Raw genomic sequence first — 26638 nt, 5'->3', positions numbered from 1 at the left:
GCTTTATCTGGGATGCTTCCCACAGTGCTCACATCCCCTGAGCCAGCCTGTGCCGCAGCCTCACGTTATCGATTCCGTAATTACCCTTTAAATCCTGCTACTGTTGCCAGTTACTACCCCTCTCCTGAGAAGCGCAAATGACTGTCAAGCTACAAAATCTGCCTTTCCGACTTGAAACGGCGGAGAAATTGGAGCTGAGAACCAGATGGGGCTGTGTGGAAGAGACCGAAATTAAACATAAAAGAGAACTGTTTAACTGAGAGTGAAAGTTGTACTTGCTGCACTCCTCACACCCTGCTCCAATTAACAATCGCTGTGAATTAAGCCAGAAGTTGAAACACATTTGAAAATAAGATCTCCCAACATAACCAGCATCCAAAGTTGCTCCGCTGAAAATGGAGGGTTTTTTCCTTTTTTTCCAAGCGTGTCTCTCAACAAAGGGAAATCAGGATCCTATTCAAACAATTTGTAATAATACAAAGGAGCCTGCTTTCAACTTCTCAATAAACATTCTGAAGGCTGCTCTGGTTTTTGTTTGATGTGCTAATTGCCTGAAAGCCATCAGCAGCTCCCATTCCCGCTCCTGCGGGTGATTATCCGGGATAGCGGGGCTCGCTCCCGAACCTCAGCCCGGGAGGTACCTGTTACCCGCTCCCGCACACAAAAGGCTCCCCATCCCCATCACCTCAGGTAAACTTCCCGCACGCCTCCAGGAACCCCCCGGGCCTGCAGGGACTCTCCGGGTGGCACTGACCCTTCCCGGTGGCATTAACCCTTCCCGGCACGTCCCTCCCCGGCAATAATCCCAGTTAGGAATTTGCGGGAAATGCTGCTCACACCCCCCGCCGCGGGCGAGGCTGCAGCGGCCGCCCACGGAGGGGAGATGGCTGAAGCCCCCCCAGATGGGTGTGGGGAGGTGTCCCCCCGCAATGGGATTAAGGAGGGGGTGTGAGCCCCAAATGCGGGGTGGGAAGGAGGAGTACCCATCAAATGAGGGGTGTGATGTGCCCCCCTAAATGGGATTAGGGAGATGATGTACCCCCCTCACAAATGGGGGGGTGTGGAGGAGGTGTGTCCCCAAAATGGGGCGTGGGGAGGAGGTGTGCCCCCCCAAATGGGATTGGGGAGGAGGTGTGCCCTCGCAAAAGGTGCGGGAAGAAGGTGTGCCCCCCAAATGGGATTAAGGATATGTGTCCCCCAAAAGGGGAGTAGGAGAAGGCGTGTCCCCTCCCCAAATGGGGGGTGGGAAGGAGGTGTGACCCCCCCCAAACTGGATAGAGGGGATCTATATCCCCCAAAAGGGTGTGAAAAGGAGTCGTGCCCCCTAAATGGGGGTTCTATGGAGGAGGTGTGCCCCCACAAAGGGGTGTGAGGAGGACGTGTGCCGCCCAAACGGGATTGGAGAGATGTGCCCCCGCAACAGGGTGTGCACAGGAGAAGGTGTGCCCCCCAAGTGGGACTGCCGAGGAGATGTGCCCCTCAAAAGCGACTGGGAAGGAGGTGTGCCCCCCCCAAAGAGAATGGGGAGGAGGTGTCCCCCTTAAAGGTGTGCGGAGGACATGTATTCCCCCCCCCTCCCCCCCCAAAATGAGGGGCTGGGAGGAGCTGTGCCCCCCAAAGAGGGTGTGAAGAGGAGACATGCCCCCCAAAGCGGGGCGATGCCGCCCAGCCCCCCCTTACCGAGGAGAGGGACGCCCCCCCATTGAGGGTCCCTTCCCCGGGGGTCCCTCCCCGACGTGCCCCCCTCTCTGAGGGGGGGGGCGGCACCGCCCCACCCCTCCGGCAGCGCGGCGCGGCCGCTCCCCTCACCTGATTGTCCATGGCTGGGCACAGCAGCGCCGCGGGCCCCGCTCGCTCGCTTCCACCGCCGCGGCGGTTTCGCTGCCCGCTCGGCGGGGGGAGAGAATCTCTTCCCCCGCTCAGTCCACGAGCGAAGCCGCTCTGTCCGTCCCCCCCACCCCCCTCCCCACCGCCTCGGCCGCCGCCTGCTCGGTCGCGGCCCCTCACGGCCCCGCCGCCCGCCTCATTGTGTGTCACTCACAGGCAGCGCCAGCCCCGCGCCCGCCCCGCGGAACCGGAAACCGCCTCAGCGCCACAGCGGCCCCCGCGCGCCGCCAATGCCCGCGCGCCGCACGCCGCGGGGCGGGGCCCCGTGATGGACAGGCGCGCCCACCAATGAGCGGCGGGCGGGCTGCGGAGTGGGCGGGCCCGTGGGCGGGGCCAGCGCTGTGGGTCAGGCGGGGGGCGGGAGCGGGGTCCGGCCGCCCCCCCCCTCAGCTCCGTGTGGGGCGATGTGGCGGCCGCGCCGCTCCGGCCGCCGTGCCGCTGCTGCCCCGCTGCTGTCCCCGCAATGTTCCTCCTAGTGCACAGCCAACACAGCCACCAGGCGTGTGGGCCTCGGCCGCGCCATCCCGCCCCTTCTCCTCCCATCCCGCCCTCGCTCCACGTTTCCCCGGCGGTGTGTTAATTCCCGACACAAATGAGGTGGGAACGCGGGGAAACGAGGGAAGCCGCAGGTCCCGATGCGGCCCGGGGTGGCCGGGCAGGGCTCGCCTTGTTCCCCGCAGACTCGCTCCTTCCTGCACCTTTTCTTCTCTCCGTCTCGCCCTCACGTTCCCCTGGTCTCATTTTCTCCCTCGTTGTCTTTCATTTTCCCTCAGCGCTCCCCTTTCCCTCAAGCCTATCTCTCGTTTCCCCTCAGTTTTCTCTCATTTGCTCTTGTTCTCCCCCGTTTTCCCTCACTTCTGTATTTTCCCTTGTTCTACCTCATTTTTCCTTTCCTCTCTCAATTGCTGACACTCATTTTCTTTCCATATCTCTCATTTTCCTCTCTGTCTCTCTCTTTTCTTCCATCATTCTCCCACATTTTCTCAGTTTCCATTTTCCCTTGGAGTCCCTCCTTTTTCTTTCTGTTTTTCTCTTTCAGTCTTTTTCCCTTGGTCTCCTACATTTTCTTTCAGTTTCTCATTCCCTGCTCATTATCTCTCCTTTTCTCCTCTGTCTCCCTCATCTTCTTCTCAGTTTCTATTTTTCCTGCAGTATCCCATGTTTTCTCTCATTTTCTCCCTCAATCTCATTTTCTTTCAGCTTCTCTCCTTTCTCCCCACTCTCTCTCATTATTCCTCCAGTTTTTCTCATTTCCCCCCTCATTTTCTTTCCTTCCCCCCCCGCCACCCAATCTCCCACATTTCCTCTTAAGTTTCCATTTTCCCCTTGTCTCACACATTTTTCCTCCAAGTCTCCCTCATTTCCCTCTGTTTATCTGCTTTTCCCTTTGGTCTTCTTCATTTTTTCCCCTCAGTCTCCTAGATTTTCCCCCTCAGTCTTCCTCATTTCCCCCCTCAGTCTCACACATTTCCTCTCAGTTTCCATTTTGCTCTTGGTCACCCTCATTCTCCTCAGTCCCCTTCATTTTGACCCTTATTTTTCTCTTTCCCCCTCACTGTCCCTCATTTTCCCTTCAGTTTCTCTCCTTTTTCTCCTCACTCTCGCTCATTTTCCCCTCCATTTCGCTTTTCCTCCTCACTCTTGCTCATTTCCCCCTCAGTTTCTCTCCTTTTCCCCCCTTATTTCCCCCTCATTCTTCCCGTCTCCCACATTTCATCTCAGTTCCCATTTCCCCTTCACTTCCCTCATTTCTCCCCTTTGTCCCTCATTCCCCTGCAGTTCCCTTCCCCTTCCCGCCTTCCTTCCCCCTCTCCCCCCTCTTTCTCCCTCCCGGGGGAGAGTTTTATCCCTTTTTTTTTTTTTTTTTTTTAATTTAAGAATTTTAAGTGACAAGTTATAGCTCTCAATTTTGCCAGCCCTAAGGGAACACGGCAAAATCTTTACAAGAGCAATTGGTGACTGTTTCCGAGCAAACTCGCTCAGAATTTTTCTCCGTGCAACTTTCTTGTTTGAAATAGTTTGTTGATCTCTGCGAGGCAGCAGAAAAACCCCGTGTTAGCCAATAACTCTGTGTGTCGCTGCCTGATCGCCACAGGCGAGGATTAATCGGTTCCCAAATCGTTCTAAAGAGCCACTTTACCTCATCAACCTGATAGAGGATATTAGCGAAGCAAAATGCTTAATCGCTTCAGTTAACAACAACAACAACAAAAAAGAGCCTGATTTGGGTTCCTTTAAGTGCTCCGGTTTTAATTTTCCATGTTTCTGTCTGATGCAGTCCCAAGAGACATCTCCTTGGACAGTCCCTTTTCTTCTCCACTGAGAAAGGGCCTCTTTCTCTGGGGGTTCTCATTGATATCTTTAATTGTGAACATTATTCCCATGCACGTGACTCTCGGGTCTAAATCTTTTTATTTTCTACCTCCCCATCTTGGCTATTCACTCACAGCCACATCACAGTCCTTGGTGGCTACATGCTCTCAGGGCTGAACATTTCCTGGGAATGTCTTTCCCGAAGTTTGCTCTTGCTCTGCTGAATTTCCACCTTGTGCAAGAGATGTTGTTCAGACATACCAAACCCTGAGCTTTTTCTTGAAAAATTCTCTGTTTATTCCTCTGAAACATCGTTAGAATTCGCTTTTTGTTTTAATTTCCCTCAATGGCAATTTTCCCAAGCTTTTAATTTTGCCCATACTGGTGTTAGTGGTTGTTTTTGTGCTCTCCTAGTGCAGGACACAGCTGCCATCCCACTTCTGGTTTGGACACGGGTCACTCCTTCAGCTTTCAGGGGCAGGATCTGAGCAAGAACTTGGACACTTCCAAGATGGAAAACCCAGAGCCAGGTGCCTCAGCTTCCAGCCCAATAACTGGGCATTAAACCACATTTTTACTGAACAATTTGGGGTGTCCCATTTGGGGGAAGCACCACCTGGTGCTCCAAGAGCTCTCTGCTGGGACAAGCAGTTTGGAGCTGGACTTTGCTGATCCCTGTGGATCCCTTCCAACTCAGGATATTTGATGAAGTGGCATGAAAAGATTAATTTAAAATGTGCTGGGGTGGCTCTTTACATTCAACTGCAAAAACACTCAAGGAGAGAAATTCCTAGAACCAGCCTTTGCTCTGCTAGCAGTTCCCAGCCTGAACTGTTTCCAGCACAACCACTGATCAAACCTACCCCGATTTTCTTTTCAAAAAAGAAAAAAAAAACATCACAGCCAAGGGTAGAAAATTTGCCAGGCTCTTTGGGAGTTTTGGGTGCTGGGGATGCCGGAGCCAGCAGCCATCCAGGCTTCTCCAAACTCCTAATTTTGCAGGGAGATCTCAAGCTAACGAGCTGTCAGCCGAGTGCCTTCGCACCCGAGGCAGCCGTGGGCTGAGCTCCTGGTTCTTTATACCTATTCCAGCAACTTCTGGGCTTTGCAATAAGCGTCTGCAAATCCAATTAGCGTTTTTCTTTGTGGCACTGGATGCTGGCAGAGATCCGCTGTGCTGCTGCCATCTACAGTAGGGCCAGTGCCAATGGATAAGAAACAGCCCTTATTTGCATATTCAAATATGCAAACGAGGCACGGCAGCTCTCCTTCATTTTTGTTTGGGGTTGGTTTTTTTTTTATTATTTTTCTTTCCAGAGTCTTGCCTCAAAGATCCTTGTCTCGGACTGAAAGGTGTGTGTTTAATCTGGCTTGGCCCATGGTAGAGGACCATGCCAAGGGCTGGTTCTGTCCCGTGAGAGTTGGGGATGATGGAAAATAAAGTGGAAAAAAGACTTTGCACTGTGCTTGTCCCTGCCTTGGCCAGGGATGGGAAAGATTTCGGGGGTGTTTTCCCAGGTTCCAGCCCTGGGAAAGGACAGCACGTTCTTTCTCTCTCCTGCCTGTGCACACCACGGATGTTTGACAGGCTGAATGTGGCTGTTCCTGCCGAGTGTGAGTGAAGGAGGCAGCAGCTGGGGTGTGGAGATCAGGTGAGTCCTGGTGCTCCAGTGGGTGAAGTCCTGACAGAGCAGCCCATGCTCAGGTGTCCCCCCAGCCACCAGACTGGCAGAGCCATGGCAGAGCCCACCCCAGCTCTTGGGATGCTCTGAGCAGCAGGCAACTGCAGACAAAACTGCCCCTTGAGGCACCTCTTCCTTCCCCTGGCTCCCTTTCTCTGCAGGAACACAGCACTGACCCCCTCACACACAGCCCCCACCCTCCCCAGCAGCCCCATCCTCATCCAGGCCATCCTCATGTAGCCCAAAATGCATGAATTGCTCATTTTCCAACAAAAGTTCTTTGCTGTAGTTTAGCATCCCTCACTGCGAGGGATGTACATCCACTGCAAGTCCCTGTCATGGTTTCATATGTCTGTGCTTGTGGCTTGCCCTTCCTGTCTCTGGAGAAACAAGTTTGTTTCACTGTTTTTCATCATTCATTATTATTTTCTCATTACTAATTTAGTTGCAGCCTTCCCTGCTTCCACTCTTGCACTGAAGACCATGACTTCTGTGGTCAGACTGGGTTCTGAGTGGCTTGGACACCAGCCAGAGAACAAGCAAGGCTGATTCCAGCATGGAAAGAAGCAGGCAGTGCAGGAAAATTATCATCTTGTAATAGCTCTGAAGGATTTAAAGATTAGGACAAAAACCTCACATTTGAGCAGGGTTTCTCTGAGAAAATTCACTCTTCCACTTTGTGCCCATGTGCAATGTGCTTGAGTGGAAAGATCCTCAAGTTCTGGATGTCAGTGACTTCACTGCCTTCTCTTGACAGCTGCAAAATTATGACAGTGGCCTTCACCCATTTCTGCAAAGCACAGCCCATGAGCCAATTGCTCTGTGGTGTTCCCAGGATGAGCAAATCTGCGGCTGAAACCCAGAACTGGTGATGTCTAAGTCAGAAGGTGCAGAGATCTTTCTCCTGGTGTGGACCAAGGCTTTGCCAACCACAGCATCACATCCTTGTGTGCAGCCTCTGAAAATGTCCTGAACCTGAAGCTGAGGGAGGATTTGGTTTCTCTGGGGGGACCTGGGTGCTGCTCTGGTCTGTGTCTGGCCCAGGGTTACCTCAGGGTGACAGGGAGAAGCTGTGAGTGAGGGCTACAGCCACGCTGGCTCCTGGTTTGTTAATCAACACTGGGATCCCTGCAGGGAATCCTGTGCTTGTTTCAATCAGCTGTGAACCCCAGCAGTGTTTATTCTTTTGAAAAATGATTTTCTTTTGCCTGGTGTCTGCCTTCCCCTTCTGCAGTTCACACTCCACACTGCAGTGTTCACAGAACATATTTAACACTGGTGTAGTGTAGCAAAAGCCCAGATTGTTAATAACCAAAAACTCTGATTGCCAAAAAGATACTCCTAGCAACTACTAGCTGCATCTGGGAAAAATTACAGACAGCTTGGAAATTCTTTAGTTCCTTATTAATGAAGGACTTTGTAAAAAAACCCAACCCACACTGTAATACAGTTTAGCTTAACTAAGTTCTTTTGTGCCCGAGGAAAATCTAAATTATAGCATGCTATAGCTACTGAAAAATGCAGAAGGATTTAAATGTACAATAACCCCCCGAACCAGAAGGAAGAGGGAAAATTTTCTTAGTAAGTGGGAACACAATGAGAATTTATTTTATTCTTTCTGGGTATTTAGTGCTGGTGAAAAGAGCCAGATGAATAGTCTCAAACACATCACGTCCCTTGCAGATGCAACATGGGCAGCACAAGCGTCCTCGAACTGCCCCGCCAACGTGACCCAGTTCTGAATGAGCAGCACCAGCTTGCTGGGGGAGAAAGGAGCCTGTCACTATTCAGCCCCTGACCCCTCTGCTCCAGGCTGCTAATGAAGGAGCCTCATTAACACCAAAGGTGAGCTTGGCATTATAATGGGCTGCTGAAGTGACACCCATCAATCCTGGCCTGCCGGCTATTGGGGTGAGGCCACCTTCCCCTCGAGCTCTGCACACGGAGGTCAGCTTTGGCCAAGTGATGTAACAGCCTGGTGCTGCCAGGGCTGGCCAGACCTGCCACGGGGAGAATTCCACCAGCTGGATTTGTCCCAGGCTGAAAACAAACTGCTGGCACAAGGACAGCTGGAGAAGACAGGCCCAGGCACCTCATGTGGCCACTGGAGCAAACACAATCGTGGGACAATGGGAGGGAGGGAGAGCCACTGCTGAGATCGGTGTCTGCTCTGCACAGGGCTGCTTTTGGCTGCTGCCAAAGTCTTTGAAAGGTGCCCATCTGCATGCTGAGAGGCCACCTTGTGACTGGGGACTGTGATCCTTGGCTGGGTAACATTTAGGCTACTGAAAAATATCAGATGAGGGGAAAAAATAGCTTGAAAAATAGTACATGACAGAAGGAGATCAGTACCAGCACCAAAGAGCCTGTCCTGAGTTGTGTTCTGGGCTGAAGAGCCCAAAAAGTGAGTAGGGATTGCTAGCCCACATTGCCTGGATCCCTGGAAATGTCCAAATCCAGGTTGGGTGGGGCTTGGAGCAACCTGGGACAGTGGAAGGTGTCCCTGCCCATAGCAGGGTGGTACTGGATTTGCTTTAAAGTCCCTTCCAACCCAAACCATTCCATGATTCTACAAATACACTGAGACAGGACCTCTCCCAAGGCCCTCCCAGTGCTGGGAGTTTCCTAGGGCTCTAAGGTGGCAGGCCAGTGGCTGCATAATCATGCTTGCCCTCCTTCTGAGTATCCTGAGCTCTTCTCATTTTGCGTGAAGTCCTCTTGGGACTGGTGTTTCTGCTATTTCCAACCCCAGTAATTCAGCCTGGTGGCTTTGAGAGCCACTGGTGTTTTCCAAGGGCAGTGGATCCCCAGCCCGGTGGTGTGTGATGCTCTCTCCACTCAGAGCATATTGTGAGACAAAACCAGAGCTCCTGGAGCTGTTTCACAGAGCCTGTGGCATTCCAAGCCTCAGCTTGGAGAAAAGGAGGTTCAGGAGGGACCTCCTGGTTCTCCACAACTCCCTGACAGGAGAGTGCAGCCATGTAGGGTTGGGCTCTGCTCCCAGGGAACAAGGGACAGGACAAGAGCCAGCCTCAAGCTGGTCCAGGGGAGATTTAAGTTGGATATTGTGAAAATTTCCTCACAGAAAGCATTGGAATGGGCTGCCCAGGGCAGTGGTGGAATCACCATTGCTGGAAGTGTTCATAAAGCTTTGGAGGTGGCCCCTGGGGACATGGTTTAAGTGGTGGTGCTGCTGGATTAGTGGCTGGACTCAATGATCTGAAACATTGGGATTGATTCTAGGATAGTATGAAATTATTAAGAATTTCTGATTTTATTTTTTTTTTTTTTTTGGTGGATTCTGGATCAGCTGTTCCTGTAATAGATTAGACTAAACTTTTTCTGGAATGCTGTAAAAAGAGCTTTCACCTGTCTGCACAGCAACTGCAGGAGGGGTTGCCACATATGCAAATGCATGCAAATGACCCCTGCTCTACCTGGCTCAGGTATGATACCAGCTCAGATAGTGCCCCACGCTGCACTGGGGGCTTTGCCAACGTGCTGTGACTCAGGGCATTTGGCTGGCCCTGCCATGCTGAAATTCAGCCCACTGAAACTTCAGCTTTATCAGTGCCATCATTACCTGTGAGACAGGAATGCTCCTGATTGCAGCAAAGCCATTTTTTAGCAGCGTGGCACATCTCAAACACCCTGGAGCTGGATTTTGTTGCATAAAAACACAGCCAGGGCAGTTTCAAGGGAGTCAGGCTGGAATATAAAGTGACAAACACATGTGACAAACACTGTTTTGACCAACACAGGATTCAGAGCTGTCACTGTGGAGGCAAAGCTGTAACAAATTAATTCCCTTTGTTACTCAGCCATCAAATAAGCCAGGTAACACCCTCCCATGTGTGGATCCACTGCATTTATAAAGTTATAAACCATCAATATTTGAGCTGGATGAAGGGTACAATCCATTTGGACCCATTTCACACAGTTTTGGAAGTGCACTCTACAAACATTGCAGGTGCAGGCTGCTTGGTTTGGGTGCCTGGGCATTTTTATAGGCCAGGAGATCTATTTTAAATCCGTGTGAAACGTGTCACAAAACATCTGACATATGTGGGAAACATATTCCTGCACTGTCTGAGCAGGGTGTGAGGTCGCTGGGGAACAGCTTGAAAACAGCAATCATTTGCATATGGATATAGAGTTATTTATTTGGTGACACCATCCCAGGGGAAGAGGGGCATAGCCCAGGTCTCTGCAGGTCACAGGCAATGTCAGGGGTGTTGAACTTGTGAGGAGTAAAAATTATGAGGGCAAATCCAAATAGCTGAAGTGTTCATGCCTGGAAATTTTTATTTGATCCTCGTAAAAATGTTTTGTGGAGGGTAAGAGACAGAAAGAGGAAAGTAATATTATTTTTGACCCTTTGCTCTATGATATTTTAAACACGAAGAGTCATAGAATCACAGAATCTCCCAAATTGAAAGACACCCACAAAGATCATGAGTCCAACCTCTGCACACACACCCCAACAATCCCACCTTGTGCATCCCTGAGAGAGTTTGGCTTGGAAGGCACCTTACAGATCATCTGATACAAAATCTTAATTGGAATTAATCTATATATTTGTCTGCCTGTAAGGATGGTAAATGTTATTTCATGTTACATGGGCAAATTGTGAAGCCTGATAGGATGATTCATGATGAACAACACATGCAACTTGTTGCCATTTTTGCTCTGTTTCACAGATTTGGAGTTGATTTCACTTGTCAATGCTCTGGTGGATGTTCATACTTGGCAATATTAGGATAGCAAACAACAGAATCTCACATATATTAATTCCTGCATTTTCACGCGACAGCTCTTCATTGATTAATTTTTAAATTGGTCCCAGAAAACACTTAGTGAGATATTGAAATTTGCACTTTATTGGCATTACATGGCACTATTCCTTGCTCCAGCTCAGCAAAATATATTCTTAAGTGTGTCATTGATATCAATGGAATTATTCATATTCTTAAAATTAAACATATGCTTAAACATTTCAGGGAACTGAGACAGCTGGTCTCTTGTTGAAGGCCTATCTAAATAAATGCAGCATCTACAGCAGATTGTGAAATTTATAAGCCCATGCACTATTTAATGTTGAATATTTCAGCATTTCAGGTAAATCTTCAACTTTTGTTAAATATTGGTGCCAAAGAAGCAAAGTGAGACATTTCAGTAGAGTCCAGTTTTATGTTTGAACACATCTGTGAAGAACCTTTGCAGGAATAGGGACAGAAGCAACTGAATGTTTATAGAAAATGAAAAAAAACCAAAAAACCCAAAACAAAACAAAAAAAAAAAAAAAAACACGCAAAAAAAAAAACAACAACAAAAATAAACCCCCCAAAAAAACAACAAAAGAAACCCCAAAAAAACCCAAAAAAAACCCAAGCAAAAACCCAGAGACTGACCCTAATTGAAACCACGTTTCGAGCTGTAATGGGAAGGCACAGAAAAATTAATCCTGCCATTTTAGGTATTTTGATAGCAACCATTAGTGGAGAATTGAAGTTATTCAAACCACTTTGCCAGACAGAAGGGAGTTGCTTGTTTTTGTTCTGCAACAGCAGTGAGAATGTCTTCCCAAGTGGAACCAAACCACAGGGGTTTATAGAAACAGCTGAAGAGATTATTTGATCTTTTGATTAAAACCTCATTTTTTGGTCAGCTTGTTTATTTTCCCAGGTAATGGCTGTGCTTCTCTTTCTCCACATCTCTGCGATCCCTGGTCAAACCCAACCCTGGCTGTGGGTGCAGCTCAGAGAGAAGGACACAGGCAGGGACCTTGACACCCTGCAAAAACAATGACAAAGCATTCCCTGGAATATAGTGACAATATTCCCTGTCAGCTAGTCAGCACCTGATAGCTTCCTCCTGTCCAGAACAGCCAGCAATATTGGTGAAATCCTGGCATTTATGGTTAATTTTGTCTTCTAAGAAAAGTGGACAGCAGGGATGTAGGGAAAACAGTGAGGAAAAAAAAAAAAAAAAAAAAAGGAGTATCTTTCCTAGAGCTGTGAAATGGTAAAATGGGTGGGACAGGACTGCCAGACCCTGAGTGGGAAATCCTCTGTCAAATCTCAAAAGTTACACTGAGAGTTGAAAGGACAATACTTTTAAAAGTAATAATTCTTGGAGCTTATCTCTTTCCTTCCTGGGTTTCTCAGCTCTTTGTGTTCGTGGTTTCAAACTTTTGACTGCAGACATGGGAGATGAAAACTAAATATAAAATCAAAGCTGAGCCAATGTTGGTTTCACCTAACTCCAGCAGAAGGTTCTTTAAATCAATCCTGAAGATTGCCGGGCTGGCACTAAAATCCCAGGACTTTGTGACACTGTTTCAGAACTATCCTGTCCTTTCACTCTGAGATACTTTACAAATAAAGATCTTTTCCAAAAGGCATAAGTGACACTCCAGTGAAGCAATTTCTTTTCCTGGCACTGTTAAGAGCAGGGACTGAGTTATTATTAATTACTTTTGCATTATTTATGCAGGTCTCCTTGAATGTGCAATATCTTTTACAAATAAATCACCCTGCCTTGAAAAGTTTCCAGTCTGCCAGCCAAATCCTGGGAATCTGAAACAGCGGGAGGCAACTGGTGCAGCAGAACAGGTAAATGTTAATCCTTGATGCTGCAGGACTGGTGCCTTATCAAGGTTTTTCTTTCATTTGTTTTGCAATTGCACCAAATAGATGCTGTTGTTTCCCAACCTCTAATCTGGCATCAGCTGACAGGAGCAGCCTCCATCCTCTTCCTCATTCCCACTCCTTCTCTTGCCTCTCTTTTTTGTGGTTTATGCAGCCACGTGGAGAACCAAAGCAGGGACATAATGTGGCAAAATTAATGAGAGGTTTCTCTTTGGCCAGTCCCAGCTTGGCGCCCTGAGCACGGGGCTTTGCAGGTGCTCCTGTCCTGTACTCAGCTAGTGTCACACTTGTCACACCCACATGGCAGGGTGTTGAGAAGGGGTCCTGCAGCCTCTCACCCCCTGAGCAGGTCCCCACTCTCTGTTCTGGCCATCCCTTCGTCCCCCTGACAGCTTTTATGGGTGTTTGTCAGCTCTGCTCCACAGACTGCAGCTGTGGCTCCCTGGCAGGAAGGACAGAGCATCCTCAGCAGCTCGGGGGCATTTTGGAGGTGCAAACCCAGCCTCAGATAACCCTGTGCAGCCCTGGGGATGCCCAGACCACCGTCACAGGCTGGTTTTGGGGCTGCTTTGCTTTCTCAGGCTGCAGCTCTGCTCGGAGCAGGAGGCCCAGCCTCGGGCACTGCCGCCCTTTTAAAGCTGCTTTGTGGGTTTCTTTTCTTTTCTCTTCTCTCTCTCTTTTTTTTTTTTTCCCTTTTTTTTTTTTTCTTGCCGCAGGTTCCCAGGGCTGGGGATTCAGCTTCTGGCCTCATCCAGAAATCCCTGAAGGTTTCAGATCCCCACGAGGCCTCTCAATGTCTTGATCTGCTTGAATAGGCATTTTTAACGCGGCCCCGGCTGTCATCGGGGCCTGTTACAGTCACTCAACTGCAGCAACATTGTTCTCCCGGCAGCAGCGCCGGGGACACCTCCCTTATTTCCATACTGCACGGGGGGATTTGGCCACTGGGCCGAGCATCCCACCGGGGCTCGGTGGCCGGAGGTGGCCAATTAGCCTCGCTCGCCCCGGCCCAGCCCTTCATCCCCCCGGCCGCTCTCAGCATCCCCAGCCCGCGGGGCTGCTGGCGCCTGTCCATCTCGGCGGGTCCTGCCGGAGGTGAAGGTGACCCCCTTTTCCTGTGCCAGGGGCTCCCTGGCAACGCCGCCTTTTCTTTGGAAGCGGCCTCCTCCACCCCCTGACGGGGCTCGGGGCTGTGAAAGCCCCGCTGCACTTTTGAACTTACTGCCGGCGCGTTCAGTGGCTGCGCGGGGCAGCGGCGGCGGCGGGGCCGGGCCCAGCGGGGACCCGGTGCAATTGCCCAGAAGTTATTAATAGGCTGGGGAAGAATGTGATGGGCCGGGGAAAGGGTGAGGAGGGGGGAGCGGCAGGGAGGGTCACTGAAAGGGAGACGGGGTGATGAGGGGAGAGGTGGGAGTGGTGGCACGCAGAGGAGACAAAGAGGCAAATACACGGGATGGGCACCAGGACGGGCAGAGAGGGGCATGCACAGGCTGGGGATGCGAGTTCCCAGTGCCCCGAACCTTGTGCAGGTGTCTGAGGGGTGGAGGAGAGCTGTCTGACCCCTGTGCTGGCGGATGGAGACAACAGAGGGACCAGGCCTGGGAGTCCAGTCCATGGCAAGGCATTCGTCTCCCAGGAAGAAATATTGTTCGGGGTTCATGAGGCAAATTTGCCATCTAGTGGCCCTGGGGACCATTGCAGAGGGAGCCACAAGGCAGCCGCAGCCACGGTAGAAGGCATTGCCTGTCATTCTCAGAGATAAAATCCAGAGAGGTTCTGCTGTTGCTTTACTCGCAGGGGCTCGAAAATGGTCCCTGGAGTGACATTACTTTGGTGTGGCTGTGTTGCAGAGAGCCAGCCTCAGTCGCCTGCCAGCCTTGGTGCTCCCCAGTGACAGTCCCTGCAGGCTGGGCCAGTGCCCAGACCCACCACAGGGCTCAGCTTGTCACTGTGAGCAGCGAGGTCTAGGGAACAGGAGAGTGTCCCATGGCTGTGAGAGCAAAAGCAGGGACAACCTGAAAAGCACAGCAGTGCCTTTCTCTAAGGCTCTGCATCTCTTTGTTCCTGCAAATGTAATAACATTTTTATCTAATGTCATAGAATCAAAGAATCCCAGAATATCCTGAGCTGGGAGGGACCCTCAGGGATCATCAGCCCAGCCCCTGTCCCTGCCCAGACCCCCCAACAGCCCCACCCTGCCCAGCCCTGAGAGCGCTGTCCAAACGCTCCTGCAGCTCTGGCAGCCTCGGGGCCGGGACCATTCCCTGGGGAGCCTGGGCAGTGCCAGCACCCTCGGGGGGAAGAACCTTTCCCTGAGCTCCATGCCAAGGCCTGGCACAGCTCCAGCCCTCGCTGGGCTCCAGGAGCTGTCCCAGAGCAGAGCTCAGCCCCGGCCCCTCTGCCTCCCCTCGGGAGGAGCTGCAGCCCCGAGGAGCCTCCCCTCATCTCCTGTGCTCCAGCTGAAGGAGCCAAGTGCCCTCAGCCACTCCTCAGACCTTCCCCAGCTCCGTGTCCCTCCTTGGGACACTCTCCAACAGCTTTGGGTCCTTGTGACCTTGTGGTGCCCAAAGTGCCCCCAGCACTGGAGGTGAGGCTACCCCAGCGCAGAGCAGAGTGGGACAATCCCCTCCTTCAGCCAGCTTTGACCATCCTGGCTCCTTGCCCCATCCTGCCCCCAGACAGCTCTTCCAGAAAGCAAAGGAGTTTCTGAGTTATCTTTGTGGCCTCTGGGGAAGAACATGGGCCACTGGGGTTTGAGGAAGAGGAAGAGCCTGGGGCAGGTCACCCCAGGATCTGGACCAGCAGAGCCTCTTTTGTGCTCTCACCCAGGGCTTCTCTTTATGAACAGCTCTCCCTGGGTCGAAGAGAGCTTTGGCCATCCTGTCTATGGGAGTGACTATCAGATAAGAGGATGTGGTACAGTCAGAGGAAAAAAAATTCTTCAGTATAAGTCAGTGTCCACAGCTTTAATGCACAGCTCTCCTGAGTAAGACCACATACATCAATAAATAGAGTTAATAATAACAATAATTAGAGCAGCCCCCACAAGCCCAGCTGTCACCAGTTTGGCTTAAGTGTTCTCTGCTGTGCCCTTGTCAGCAAGGGGTGCTGGTGCTTGACTAACACAGAGGACACAGAAGCAGCAGTGCGTCCCTCCCCGCATTGTGGGGATCTGCTGGAGGAAATCTCCAGCTCCCTGAACATCAGTCTTGGCAGAACCTTCCAAGGCACCTGTGGGCTCCCACCTTGCTTCATGTCCAGCATCACGAGGCCTCAGCTGCTCCCTGCCCCTTCCACTACCACACTGCCCCTGCCTGAGGGACAGGAGGAACACAACCGAGATGTTCCCCGTGTGAGCATCGCACACCCCATGCCCCAGGGAGGCCTGAGGGCACCCAGCTCTAGCACTGCTTGTGGGGCTCCTCCAGAGCGATGTAGGGCACCACAATGGGCCACGAGTCACTGGGCCAATATTCCAGCTTTGGCTTGAACGAGGGCATCTCGTAGGTGATGTCGAAGTACATGACCAGCGGGCAGCAGTACAGCAGGGACATGGCTATCAGCACGTGCCTGCCAAGGAAACCAAAAACGTGTTGGACAGAGGGTCATGGCATGGTCAGCCTGAGGCTGCACCCTCCAAAAGGTCCCATGAGGGCTGCAGGGAGTGATTGTCCTGCAGGGTTTGTGCCTACAGGGAAATCCTGGCAAAGTTCTGTGAACTGGGCTGGGGACAATTCCTGGTGCAGCAGGGCTGGGGTGACATAGGGGACCCATTCCAGCCATTCCCCATTTCCTGGCTGCATTGTCTGTCCCAACCATCCCAGTGCTTGGTGGGGATGCATCTCAGTGTGCAGCACTTTCAGCCCCACCTGGGCAGGCACTGAAATGTCAGGTCCAAACAAAGCCCTGCCTTTCAGTTTGGCTGCTAAAAGAACCCCTAGGACATTGTACTTCACACAGCACCCTGGGAGCAGCCACAGCCCTTTGAGAGCCCACCTGGTGGGACTTCTGGAACAATTTCACTTGCAAAACAATGCTTGGCTGGTGTGGAGGACGAGAGGGACATTAAATAGTGGTTAGGGCTGAATCCTTGGGCTGAGGAGGAGAAGCAGCAATAGTGACAGGAAAGGGGGAGAGCGTGGGGAAATAATGCAGATGAGTGTCTCATTTCAGCTATTTCTCTGCGGCGGACCTTTCAGCCTAGGAAATGTTTGGGTTGGGGTTCCTGGAGCCCTTACCAGAAGCTGTGGAAGTAGGGGAAGTTGATGGCCTGCCAGAGCCAGCAGAGCCAGCGGTCACTGATCCAGCTGGTGATGGCCAGTACCCACCACATCACCATGACCGCGGCCATCCGGTGAACCCGCTTGTCATTGCACCTGGAAGACACAGCGAGGGACAGGGAACAGAGTAATCATGTTGGGAGGAAAGGGAGTTTTAAAGAGGGCTGGTTCCTGCCTGCACATGCAGCTGTGCAAACCCCAGCTAGCTCCTTCTGGAGAGTATTCCTCAGAATTCCAGAGGAACTGGAGAAGTATGGCTCTGGGGAGAGGATTTCTGATGTTCTGGGTGTGAGGATGATGCTGGGAGATGCCAAAGCACTCCTGTCTTTCTCTCCAGACGCTGGTGCATTCTCCCATCCCCACACTAGTTCCCAAATGCCCCACAAAAGGGCAGGAGCTGCAGAGATGGCAGCCAAGGGGGAGAATCACCGACTCATCGAACTGTAAATGTTGGAAAAGACCTCTAAGATCATCATGTCCAACCATTAACCCAGCACCACCACCATGTTCAGCACAAACCCCTGCTCTCAAATGCCACATCCACAGGGTTTTTGAAAACTTCCAGGGATGATGACTCCACCAACTGTCCCAATTCTCTGTGGCCACCTGGGCCAGGCTTGTACCCCACTACCCACAGTCCTGCCTGGGCCTCTGCCTGGTCCCTCCCAAGTACATGTGGCTGGTGAAGACTTGGGCTCAATTCACTGTTGAGGACAGAGTCACTGCCCAACAGGAGCACAGCTGGACCTGCAGGTAACCCCTGAGCCCCCTCCTTACTTTTTGAGCTCCTTCCAGGTCAGGTACAGCAGGTGGAAGGCAATGCAGTTGAGAACGTAGGCATTGAGGGTGGGCTTGACGAAAGACATTAAGGTGCTGATCACGGTGGTGATACCAGTCAGCCAGAAGAAATGTCTCCTGAGGGGAAATGGGAGAGAGTGTCAGTGCCCCCAGGGCTCACAGGAGGGGAGGGTAAAGATGGGAAAGGTCCTGAGGGGGGCAAAGCTTCTCCATCTTCTCCAATCTGTTTGCATGTGGCTGACCTCCGTGTCTGTGGGGTCCTGGCAGAAGGGTGAGGCAGCAGCCCCCAGTGGGTCTGTGACAGACCCGGGGCACAGCCCAGGAGGCAGCTCCTGCACTTTTCTGGTGGTGCCAGGAATGAGGCACAGGCAGGGAGCTCTGCACAGGGAAGGGCTGCCAGGCAGGACTGTGCAAACACCGGTTTGGGCTCCCTGAGCAACAATAGGGCTCAGAGGGGCCTTTCACATGCAAATCCCTTCCCAAGTCCCTTGCTGTCCCCCAGCTGTGTCTCCTCGGTGAACTCCTGGTGACCTCCTGTTCCGAACGGGCAGAGCAGATTTGGAGCAGGTCTTTGCAAGGAACTGGGCTGGCTCAGAGGGCTCCAGCCAGGAGGGACATCCTCTGAGTAAAGCCCTGCTGGGTTCCCGTTTCTGCTGGTCCATGTCCTCCCAAGGGCCCCAACATTTCTGCTGGGCTCCTCCAGCCCAAGCAGCCCTCTTTAAAATGAGGGGTGGAACCATATTGTCCTATGGGAGACCCCCTCAGCCTTGAGGGAAAGCTTTCTGTGGATGACAGAGGATGCTGGAACAGATTGACAGTGTGAGTAATTGAATGTTAATGTTCAGGAGCGTTACGTTTTCTAATTAATTTTTATATTCTCCATGCAAAGTTTCCTCTGCAGCGACACAAATACAAACAGCTCCAGCTGAGAGGGGGGGTTTTGATTTTTCCTCTGTCAGCACCGTAAGAAGGAGGGCCTGATCCTAAAGCCCTTCAGTGACCTCAGAGCTGACCCTTTGCAGGGGAGCTGGGGGATCTGTGGGTCACTACACCTCAGTGTCAGTGTCCCATCCCTCCCCTCAGAGCCTGCACCGTGTCCCTCTGGCTCATACCTGGTCTTGATGCACTTGGGGAAGTAAGCCTGTGGGTACCAGAAGGAATAAGCCACAGCCAGTGACCAGAGGATGGAGAGCTCATCCAGGAGCTGTCCCACGTAGCTCAGGGTCATGTGGAAGTACATGGAGAAGACACCTGCAAGGAGCAAGGGCACCCTGAGATGACAAAGCCCCATCTTCCCACAAACCATGGGAAATTCTTGAGGGCTGTTCCTGAAGATCCACCATTCCTCAAGATCCGCAATTCCTGAAGAGTAGGGTGTGGATTTTGGTGTTCAAGGGGGCTGGACTGTGTTGGTCCAGTCACACCATGGGGCTTACAGGGCTGGAACTGCATATCCACAGCTGGCAGGAACCACGGGCTGCAGGCTTCAAACAGACCTGGCTGCTTGGTTGCCCACCTGAGTTTTTCCTGTGCTTTGGCCACTGAGACACTCCAAAGGTCTCATGCTGGGTAGTCTGGCAACCTGTCTGGTCTTCCCACAATGCTGGTACCCACCTACGAGGAGGAGCAGCCCTGAGACAAAGTAGAGGGGCACAGCCTTCTTCTGGCAGTACTGCCGGTTCAGGTACAGCAGTGCAGGAGACAGCACAAAGAAGCTCACATTGCTGATCTGAAAAACAAGAGGCACACTCAGCTCCTGGGCAAGCCCCATCCCAACACCTGCCTCAATATCTCTGTGTGTGAGGAGGATCCTGATCTCCAGCAGCGAGCAGGGGTTGTTCTTGGCACAGGGAGAGGGCAGAAGTGTTTCTCCAGAAGCCAGGCTGGAACTGGAAGGGCAGCTCTTGCTGTGGCATCCAGCAGTGGCTGCAGACACCTCTGCCCTCCCTCAGGGCCAGCAAGCCCAGGGTGAGCTGCTGTGTCCTGTTTGGGTGATGCTGGTTTATCTTCAGCTGCCTTGTGTCTCCAAGCAACTCCTCTGTTTGCAGCCATCTCCTTCTCATGTCAACCCAAACCCTCCTGGGTGGCTCCTGACCCTTCCAGCCAGCAGTGATTCCCCTGTGAGGGCTTGGAAGGGTGTGAGGAGCTTGGCCAGCACAGCAAGCCATGGTCAGCAAAACATCCTGACCTGGGAGTGGGTGTGGTGCAGAGAGCAGGATGAGCAGGACATCAGGAGGTGGGAACAGGCAGGACTGAGGTGACATCCTGTGGTGTCAGGTGTGAAGCCACCTGGCCTGGGGAGGGGAGGTGTTCTGGACACTGGTAATTACATGAGCTCATAAACCTCCTCTAAACACACCTGGCAAATGAACACAGAGGAATTGTTCTGCTCTGATTTCCAACTCTGCAAAATTCCTTCTTTGATGGACTTTGATTAGACTGGGGAAGTGGGGATGGTGCTGGGGAGGAGGGAATGGTGTTGGGGAGGAGGGGATGATGCTGAGAGGAGGGGATGGTGATGGAGAGGAGGGGATAGTGCTGGGGAAGAGGGGATGGTGATGGAGAGGAGGGGATGATGCTGGAGAGGAGGGGATGGTGCTGGGGAGGAGGGGATGGTGCTGGGGAGGAGGGAATGGTGCTGGGGTACAGGGGATGGTGCTGGGGAGGAGGGGATGGTGCTGGGGTACAGGGGATGGTGCTGGTTCTCAGCCTCTTGCTGGACTGGCTGAAGGTGCCAGTGCTTTGGAGAGAGGAGATGCTGATGGGCAAAATGTGGGAGCTGGGGAGGAGCAGTGAGTGCCCAGAGCCTGGACCTGTCTGCTGGGCCAGGCCTACTCCACCCTGCAGCACAGGGGAGGGAAATCTGAACTAATTTAATTACCCTCTGTGGGTTCCCAGCTTGCCTTTTTCACATGACTCTGCAAGCTCAGGGAAGGGGTATCACTAGGAAGCACGGCCTCTCCAGTGAAAACGGTTCTTGCTTATGAAAGTGGGATTGTGGTGCTGCATTTACCTGCCAGGCAGCTCTTTGGGGCTTGGAGCCATCTGCTGAAGTGCCATTTGGCAAAGCACCAGGGTGACTTTTATCTCAGCCTGACAATCCTTTCCTTTCATCTTCCAGCTCCATGCTGACCCAGACCCCACCCCCAGAATTTGGCATCGACAGCTGGAGTCTCCTCCATTCAGCAGCACCAGGTAAACTGCAAAATCGGTGCTTGGGTCCCCTGGGATCACAGTTTATAGTAACAGGGCTGAAAATCACTGGGATGTTGTCATTTCTCTGGAACACACCCTCTCCTATTCCAGAGGGAAACACAATTCATGCCTAATGTGAGGTCTCTATTCCCTTAAATACCGGAGATTCATCTTGATTTTCACTAAGGCTTCCATGAGACAAGTTGATGCTCCCATTAGCAGCAGTTCTCAGCCGAATGTATTTGTTTTCCATAGGTGCTTAGAGCCAAATCCAGGCCAATTCCCATTCCAGCCATGAAAAGAGAAGTGCTGCTCCCACTTGCACCCTCGAGGTCAAATTGTTCAGAAACGACTGAGAAATCAAACCATGTGTTCGTGCTTCAAACATTTCTTTTCTCTTGAAATGATTAAGGAGGCTTTTGGAAGGCAAGCAGAGATAGCAAGGAGAGGGAAAACGCTTGGGGAAAAGGCAGGAGAGTGCAAGTGCCAGCACGAACTTCAGTGAGGAAACGCGGGAGAGGAGAGCCCTGGATCCCTGAGCACCGGGCGTTGCAACAGCCCCATTAATTACATGATAGCTGTGTTATCACTTCATTAATTCGGGACGAGATGTGCAAGATCAGATAGTAGAGGGGAGGGATAACCGGGGGAACCGTGCCAATAGGGTCAGGAAGATAAACGGGATTCCTTGCAGAGCAGCCAAGATGGGAGTTTAGGGGACAGCTCCCACCCCCGTGGGACACACAAGGTTTTCATCACTCTGATGAAATGCTGACTTTCTGTCTTCCCTCTAGGATGTGGCAAGCTCCATCTCAGATGTAGTTAGGAGGGTTTTGCTCCCAGGACACCCATTAGAAGTTTTTCTGGAGTTTCTGCTCAGACTGGGACCCCCTAGCACAGCTTCTGTTTCAGCCTCTCTGGTCACACTGGCCAGGAGACACCAGCTCCCTCTGCCCAGGATGTTGGGGAGATAATGGAGTGGTTTTGGAGCCAAGGTGTGATAGGACATGTGGGAGTTCCCCTGCCTGAGCTCCCAGCCTGTCCCACTCCCCAGTAAAGGTGAGTTACTGCTCCAGGTGCCTTAGCTGAGCCCAACTATTTGCTTCTTTTCCTAGCAGAGAAGCGTGGCTGGGATCAGCAACATTCCTCTAATCCTGGTGCATTAATAGGATCATTGGGATGAGCCCAACTTCTGCAACTCCAGCCTGAGACAGAGGGACAGACCCTTCACCTGTGACAGGTGAGATCAACCTCTGCTATGGACTGAGGCAGGAGGTGCTGGTGGCAGTGGCAGCAGAGGCTGCTCCTCACTCCAGGCAGGCACTTGCTGCAGTGGAAGGAGATTCCTGCAGGACTCGTGGCAGGGAGTTCATTTTCACTCATAGTGAAGCAGCTTTAGCTGACAGAGGAGCCCACAGGGCCAGAGACAGAAGTGAACTTCTCTGTGCAGCAAATTCCTAAAGCTGGGCCTGTGTTGCAGGGGAGAGGCTGCAGGTGCTGACATCAAAATGAAGGTGCTTTGGGGCAGGAAGCAGCAGTTTGGGGAGGCTTGCTGCATCCTGAGCACAACTTTCTTGGCAGACAAGAGAGCCATGGGATTAGTGAGTATGTGAGAGGGCCAGGACACCCCACTCTGCCACTGAGCCCTTCTCTGGTAGATCTGCACCCTTTATTTCACCACTCAATGGAGCATCCAGGAGCTCTGGGTTGGAGCAGCATCAGAGCTGCTGCAGAGACACTGCTGAGGATGTGGGTGTCATTACCAGCATCTTGCATCAGTCATTTCAGCAAAGAAACGAGAATAGAAAGACAAGTCCCTGACTGATGACCCTGCTGGAGCACAATTCTACTCTCCCCCGAGCAGCCAGAAGACAATAAATTTCTGGGTCACTGAGTCACTATAAATAGAGCTTTGTTGCTGAACTGCATCCAGCCATGAGCCACCATGTATTATTAGGTACTTAAAGGTACTGTTTACATTCTTTTCTCATACCCCTGGTGCTTATTTCCAATAAAAAGCATCCAAGCCAAGCAGGCCTGAGAGAGTGTGGCTGGCACAGAGCAATCCCCAGCAGCACATTTGCTGCTGCTGGCACAGAACAGCCCCGTGCAGGGCTGGGAGGAAGACACTGAAGAGCATGCTCTTTGAGGAAACCCTGCTGATTTAATGATCCAGGAGGCTTGGGTAGAAGCTGGCTGGGTTCCCAGCTAGCCTAAAACTCCAGAAAATTGACACTGAGGTAAATATTGGTATAATTAATTCAGGGCAGTAATGCTTGCTGCAGAGAGGCAGCAACCTGAATGTAGGGAACAAATAAATGGGGAGAAGAAGAAAAGATGCAGGCTGTTAAGATCACACCTGGGATAGTGCCCTGAGCCTCAGCTGGATCTACAGGATGCAGCCAGGACACTGGGGGAGATCCCAGAGCAGGAATGGGGGTCCCTGTGCTGCTGCAGGGATGAGACCCAAGCAGTGCCAGCCAAAGATGGGACCCAGGCAGTGCCAAACAGGCTGTGCTGGCTGGGAAGGGACACTGGCAGTGCCAGCTGAGGAAGGGACCCAGGCAGTGCCAAACAGGCTGTGCTGGCTGAGGAAGGGACACTGGCAGTGCCAGCTGAGGAAGGGACCCAGGCAGTGCCAAACAGGCTGTGCTGGCTGAGGAAGGGACCCAGGCAGTGCCAGCCAGGCTGAGCTGCTGAGGAAGGGGTGATACCCACATCAGTGATGTTCCTGCCCACTTTTGGTGACAAGGTCTGGCCTTGGGGCTGTTGTCAGATGCTCAGATAATAGCAGATTTTAGCAGGGTTTGCTCCTCTGCCACCCCTTGTGTGGACAGGAGGTCACCAGCCAGCCTAAGGCAGGCAGCTGACATGGCAAGGTTAAATTCCTGCTGCTCAGGAATCACATCCTAAGACAGAATTGTTTCCTTCCCTCCCTGCACAGGCACTCTGCTGGTCTCCTGAGCCTGGCAAAAAAGACATTAGTGCAGGGACAATAAAAAGCTCTTTCTTTGCTGAGGAAGAGGTGCCCAGTGTCATATAGAGGAGGGCAAGTCCAAACACTGGAAAAAAAAAAATCCTTCAGGGTTTGCTTGTCCATATCCCTTTGTCCTTCAGTATCACATTCCTTTTTATCTGCATTGAGATATGCATTGGACAGGTTTTTCTCACTGTGCCTGAGTCCCACACAGTGAGAATTCATCCCAACAAGCCCAGTGGTGTGGAATGGAAGCCTGGGAGATGACTGTGGCTAGCAGGGGCCTACCTCCAGGACTGGGCATCTGAGTGAGCTTTTCAGGAGTAGCCACAGAATTTAGAAACCTGTGCCACAAAATGACCCAAGCAGCTGAGAGTTAATGTTTTATGGGAATTACAGGGCCTACAAGAATTAGTCATGCATCTGGCCACGCCAGCTGGTGTCCAGCAGAGGAGTCAGACATTGAAGTGCTTTTGAAGAGCTCCTGAGATAGTTGTTGGTGTGATAAGGATTCCGAGCCACCTTGTAAGTCTGGTGTCAATGGTGTCTCCGTTTCAAAGACGTGTTTAAAAAATGCTGCCTTATGTATCAAACTAAAACATGAGGCAAATTTACCTCCTGGAAGGAAGGAATTCACACCAAAACCAAAGCCTTCACTTTCAGGCTTCATGTTCTTGGGGGAAATCAGCCCCTCTCCAGTATTAGCAGCCACTCTCTCAAACCCAGAGCTCTGGGCACTTTCAGCTGCATTTAGAATGGTTTGGGTTGGAGGGTCCTTAGAGATCATCTCCTTCCACCCCTTGCCATGTGCAGGGGTATGTTCCACTCAGGCAGGTTGCTCCAAGCCCTGAAATCTGAGATGCTGATGTGAGTATTGAGTGATTTCTGTGTCTCCTTGCTCGTTATGCCCTGTTCTGAGCCCATGCAGCAGCAGCAAAGAGCAAACAGCACGAAACAGCCAGCTGGGTGACACAGGGAAGCAGGATTTGGTCTGGACTGGCAGATCTTTCTTTGTTGAGTGCCTCAAAGAGCAGTGACTACACACAGCCCCCTCCTCTGAGACCCTGGCCGGGCAATTGGAGCCTGCAGGACTGGGGCTGGGGAATTATCGTTATAACAGGTAATTTATTAAAGACAGGAAATGCTTTATAAAAAGAGGAAGAGCCATTTCCATGAGAACAAGATCTTCTAGTGTTAGACAGTAATTGACAAAAGTTGTAAACAAGGCCTGTGGAAGGCTGTAAATCCACATGCCTCACACCGCTGGAAGCCTTTAATTGCTCTGAGGGAGCAGGACATGCTCGGGGAGGCTGCTTATCTCCCAGCCCTCTGTGGGCAGATAGGGATGCTTCAGCCAAGGCACTGGCACTGGATGCAGCTTGGGTGATAAAGGATCACAGGAGGTGAAACTGGCTCGTGCTCCAGCTTCCCTCTGCACCGAGTTCTGTGTTCCCAACCTGCCTGACACGGTTCATGGAAGTGCTGCCTCTCATTTTGCCACTCCTGTAGGTTCAGCTGGAATATGTGAGCCCTGTGTGGGACTTACCCCGCTTGGCAGCAGAGCTGCAGGACTGGTATAACAGGATCTCACAGATCTGGGCTGTGAAGGAGCTCTGCCAGAGTTTTCTCACTGGGAATCAACCCCACACACACACAACAGAAGTGCCCCTGACCCCAGCACGTTTTGGGGAGCGACTGTTGCAAGCAACAAAAATCCCGTGATTTACCTGAAGCTCAGAAAACGCGCCCCATGCCAGCACCCTCCAGCACCAGGGAGTTCAAAGGAGCGAGGAGGATGAAAGAAAACAGGGATGTCCCATCCTGTCTGCATCCCAAAAGCAGCTCCTGGGTGCCTGGAGCCAGCCCCAGCCTCCCTCATCCACTCACGGTGTTGTAGTATTCTGCAATCACCGCTGAGCGCTCGAAGTTGCCCTCACACCAATCCACCTCGGCACTCTGGTAGGAAAATATGCTCGGCATCCTCAGCACCTTGGGAAAAAGGAGAGGAGCAGGTCAGTGGTGGGCACAGGGGAGGAGAGGGCTGCACACCCCAAGGGGACCCCGCTCCTCACGTGTGTGGCACCAGCCAGCCCAGCACAGCGCCTTACCCGGCTACCAAGGGCTCATCCTCTTCCCAACACACATCCTACTGCTCAATAGTTCCTCTCTGCTCTCGATGCAGGAGTTGCAAATTGCCCCAGAAAATGCTCTTGGACTCTGAGGATGGTCACCAATCCATGGCATTAACATCTCTTGTCAGGTGCTGTTGCTGCCACACGACGCTTCCCCATTTCAGCCCAGTCCTGGTCACCTCTTCTCCCTTCTCCTCACTTTCTTTATGACTCAGACCTTCCTGCCAGGAAGATTTCCCTGTGCTCTGTGAGTTACCTGTGGGGAGTGGACAGCCCTGCAGAGGCTGGTGCTCATTGGCTCTGTTCTCCACTGTCGTTCCTCAGCATCTTCCCGAGGGCTGGAATTCGGCTCATGGGAGCTCAGGCCTGGAGCACCAGCACAGACCCTGGGCATTACTGGAGTCCTGGGGCACTGGGAGCACTGGGAGGTGCCTCTTTCCTCTGAATTGAGTTTCACTTGGGGTGCACTCCCAGGCAATCTCCACCCTGGTTTACCAGTGAAAGGGATTGGAGCTTGATGCCTCCAGTGGGTTCTCCACTGCCAGACCCAGCCTCTGGTAGCACTGCAGCTACAAATGGGACTCCAAACAAAAACAAAGTCTAACCTTCTGCCCCTTTGTTTTCCCCCATGTTAAAGACTTTCCTGTCCTCATTGTTTCTCAGCCCTCTGTCATTAATTTGATAAAGCAGTTCTGATCTTATTTTGATCAGAAGTTTCCTATTT

The 26638-nt window shown here is 51.9% G+C and overlaps 2 protein-coding genes across 3 annotated transcripts in view; both read right to left on the bottom strand.

The window, feature by feature from the left end:
• The window catches only part of MLLT1 (MLLT1 super elongation complex subunit), a 31638-nt gene extending 29681 nt beyond the window's left edge, over positions 1–1957 (bottom strand). For both annotated transcript variants that reach the window (XM_021544291.3, XM_077788788.1), the window contains exon 1: positions 1810–1957. In XM_021544291.3, coding sequence (XP_021399966.1) covers positions 1810–1821 — 12 coding nt within the window. In that variant the 5' untranslated portion in view covers positions 1822–1957. The remainder of the gene's footprint in view (positions 1–1809) is intronic.
• A 13976-nt stretch (positions 1958–15933) lies between these two features.
• ACER1 (alkaline ceramidase 1) lies at positions 15934–25762 on the bottom strand. The gene is made up of 6 exons (XM_021544301.2): positions 25670–25762; positions 19225–19339; positions 18723–18861; positions 17590–17727; positions 16771–16908; positions 15934–16102 (listed from the first exon to the last, which is right to left on the bottom strand). The coding sequence occupies exons 1-6, from the start codon at positions 25760–25762 to the stop codon at positions 15934–15936; spliced, it is 792 nt and encodes a 263-aa protein (XP_021399976.2).
• Between the last annotated feature and the right edge of the window lie 876 nt (positions 25763–26638).

Source organism: Lonchura striata, chromosome 28, assembly GCF_046129695.1.
Source record: "Lonchura striata isolate bLonStr1 chromosome 28, bLonStr1.mat, whole genome shotgun sequence".
Classification (NCBI taxonomy): Eukaryota; Metazoa; Chordata; class Aves; order Passeriformes; family Estrildidae; genus Lonchura; species Lonchura striata.
The sequence above is the reverse complement of the archived record's forward strand: the minus strand, read 5'-3'. Positions and strand labels throughout refer to the sequence as shown.

Coding starts and splice junctions, on each gene's coding strand:
- ACER1 (XM_021544301.2), bottom strand. CDS start 25,762: ATGCCGAGCATATTTTCCTACCAGAGTGCCGAGGTGGATTGGTGTGAG. Junction 17,728..18,722: donor CCCAAGTGCATCAAGACCAG/GTATGAGCCAGA, acceptor ATTTCCCCTCAG/GAGACATTTCTTCTGGCTGA. Junction 16,103..16,770: donor CCCTACTTCCACAGCTTCTG/GTAAGGGCTCCA, acceptor TTTCCTTGGCAG/GCACGTGCTGATAGCCATGT.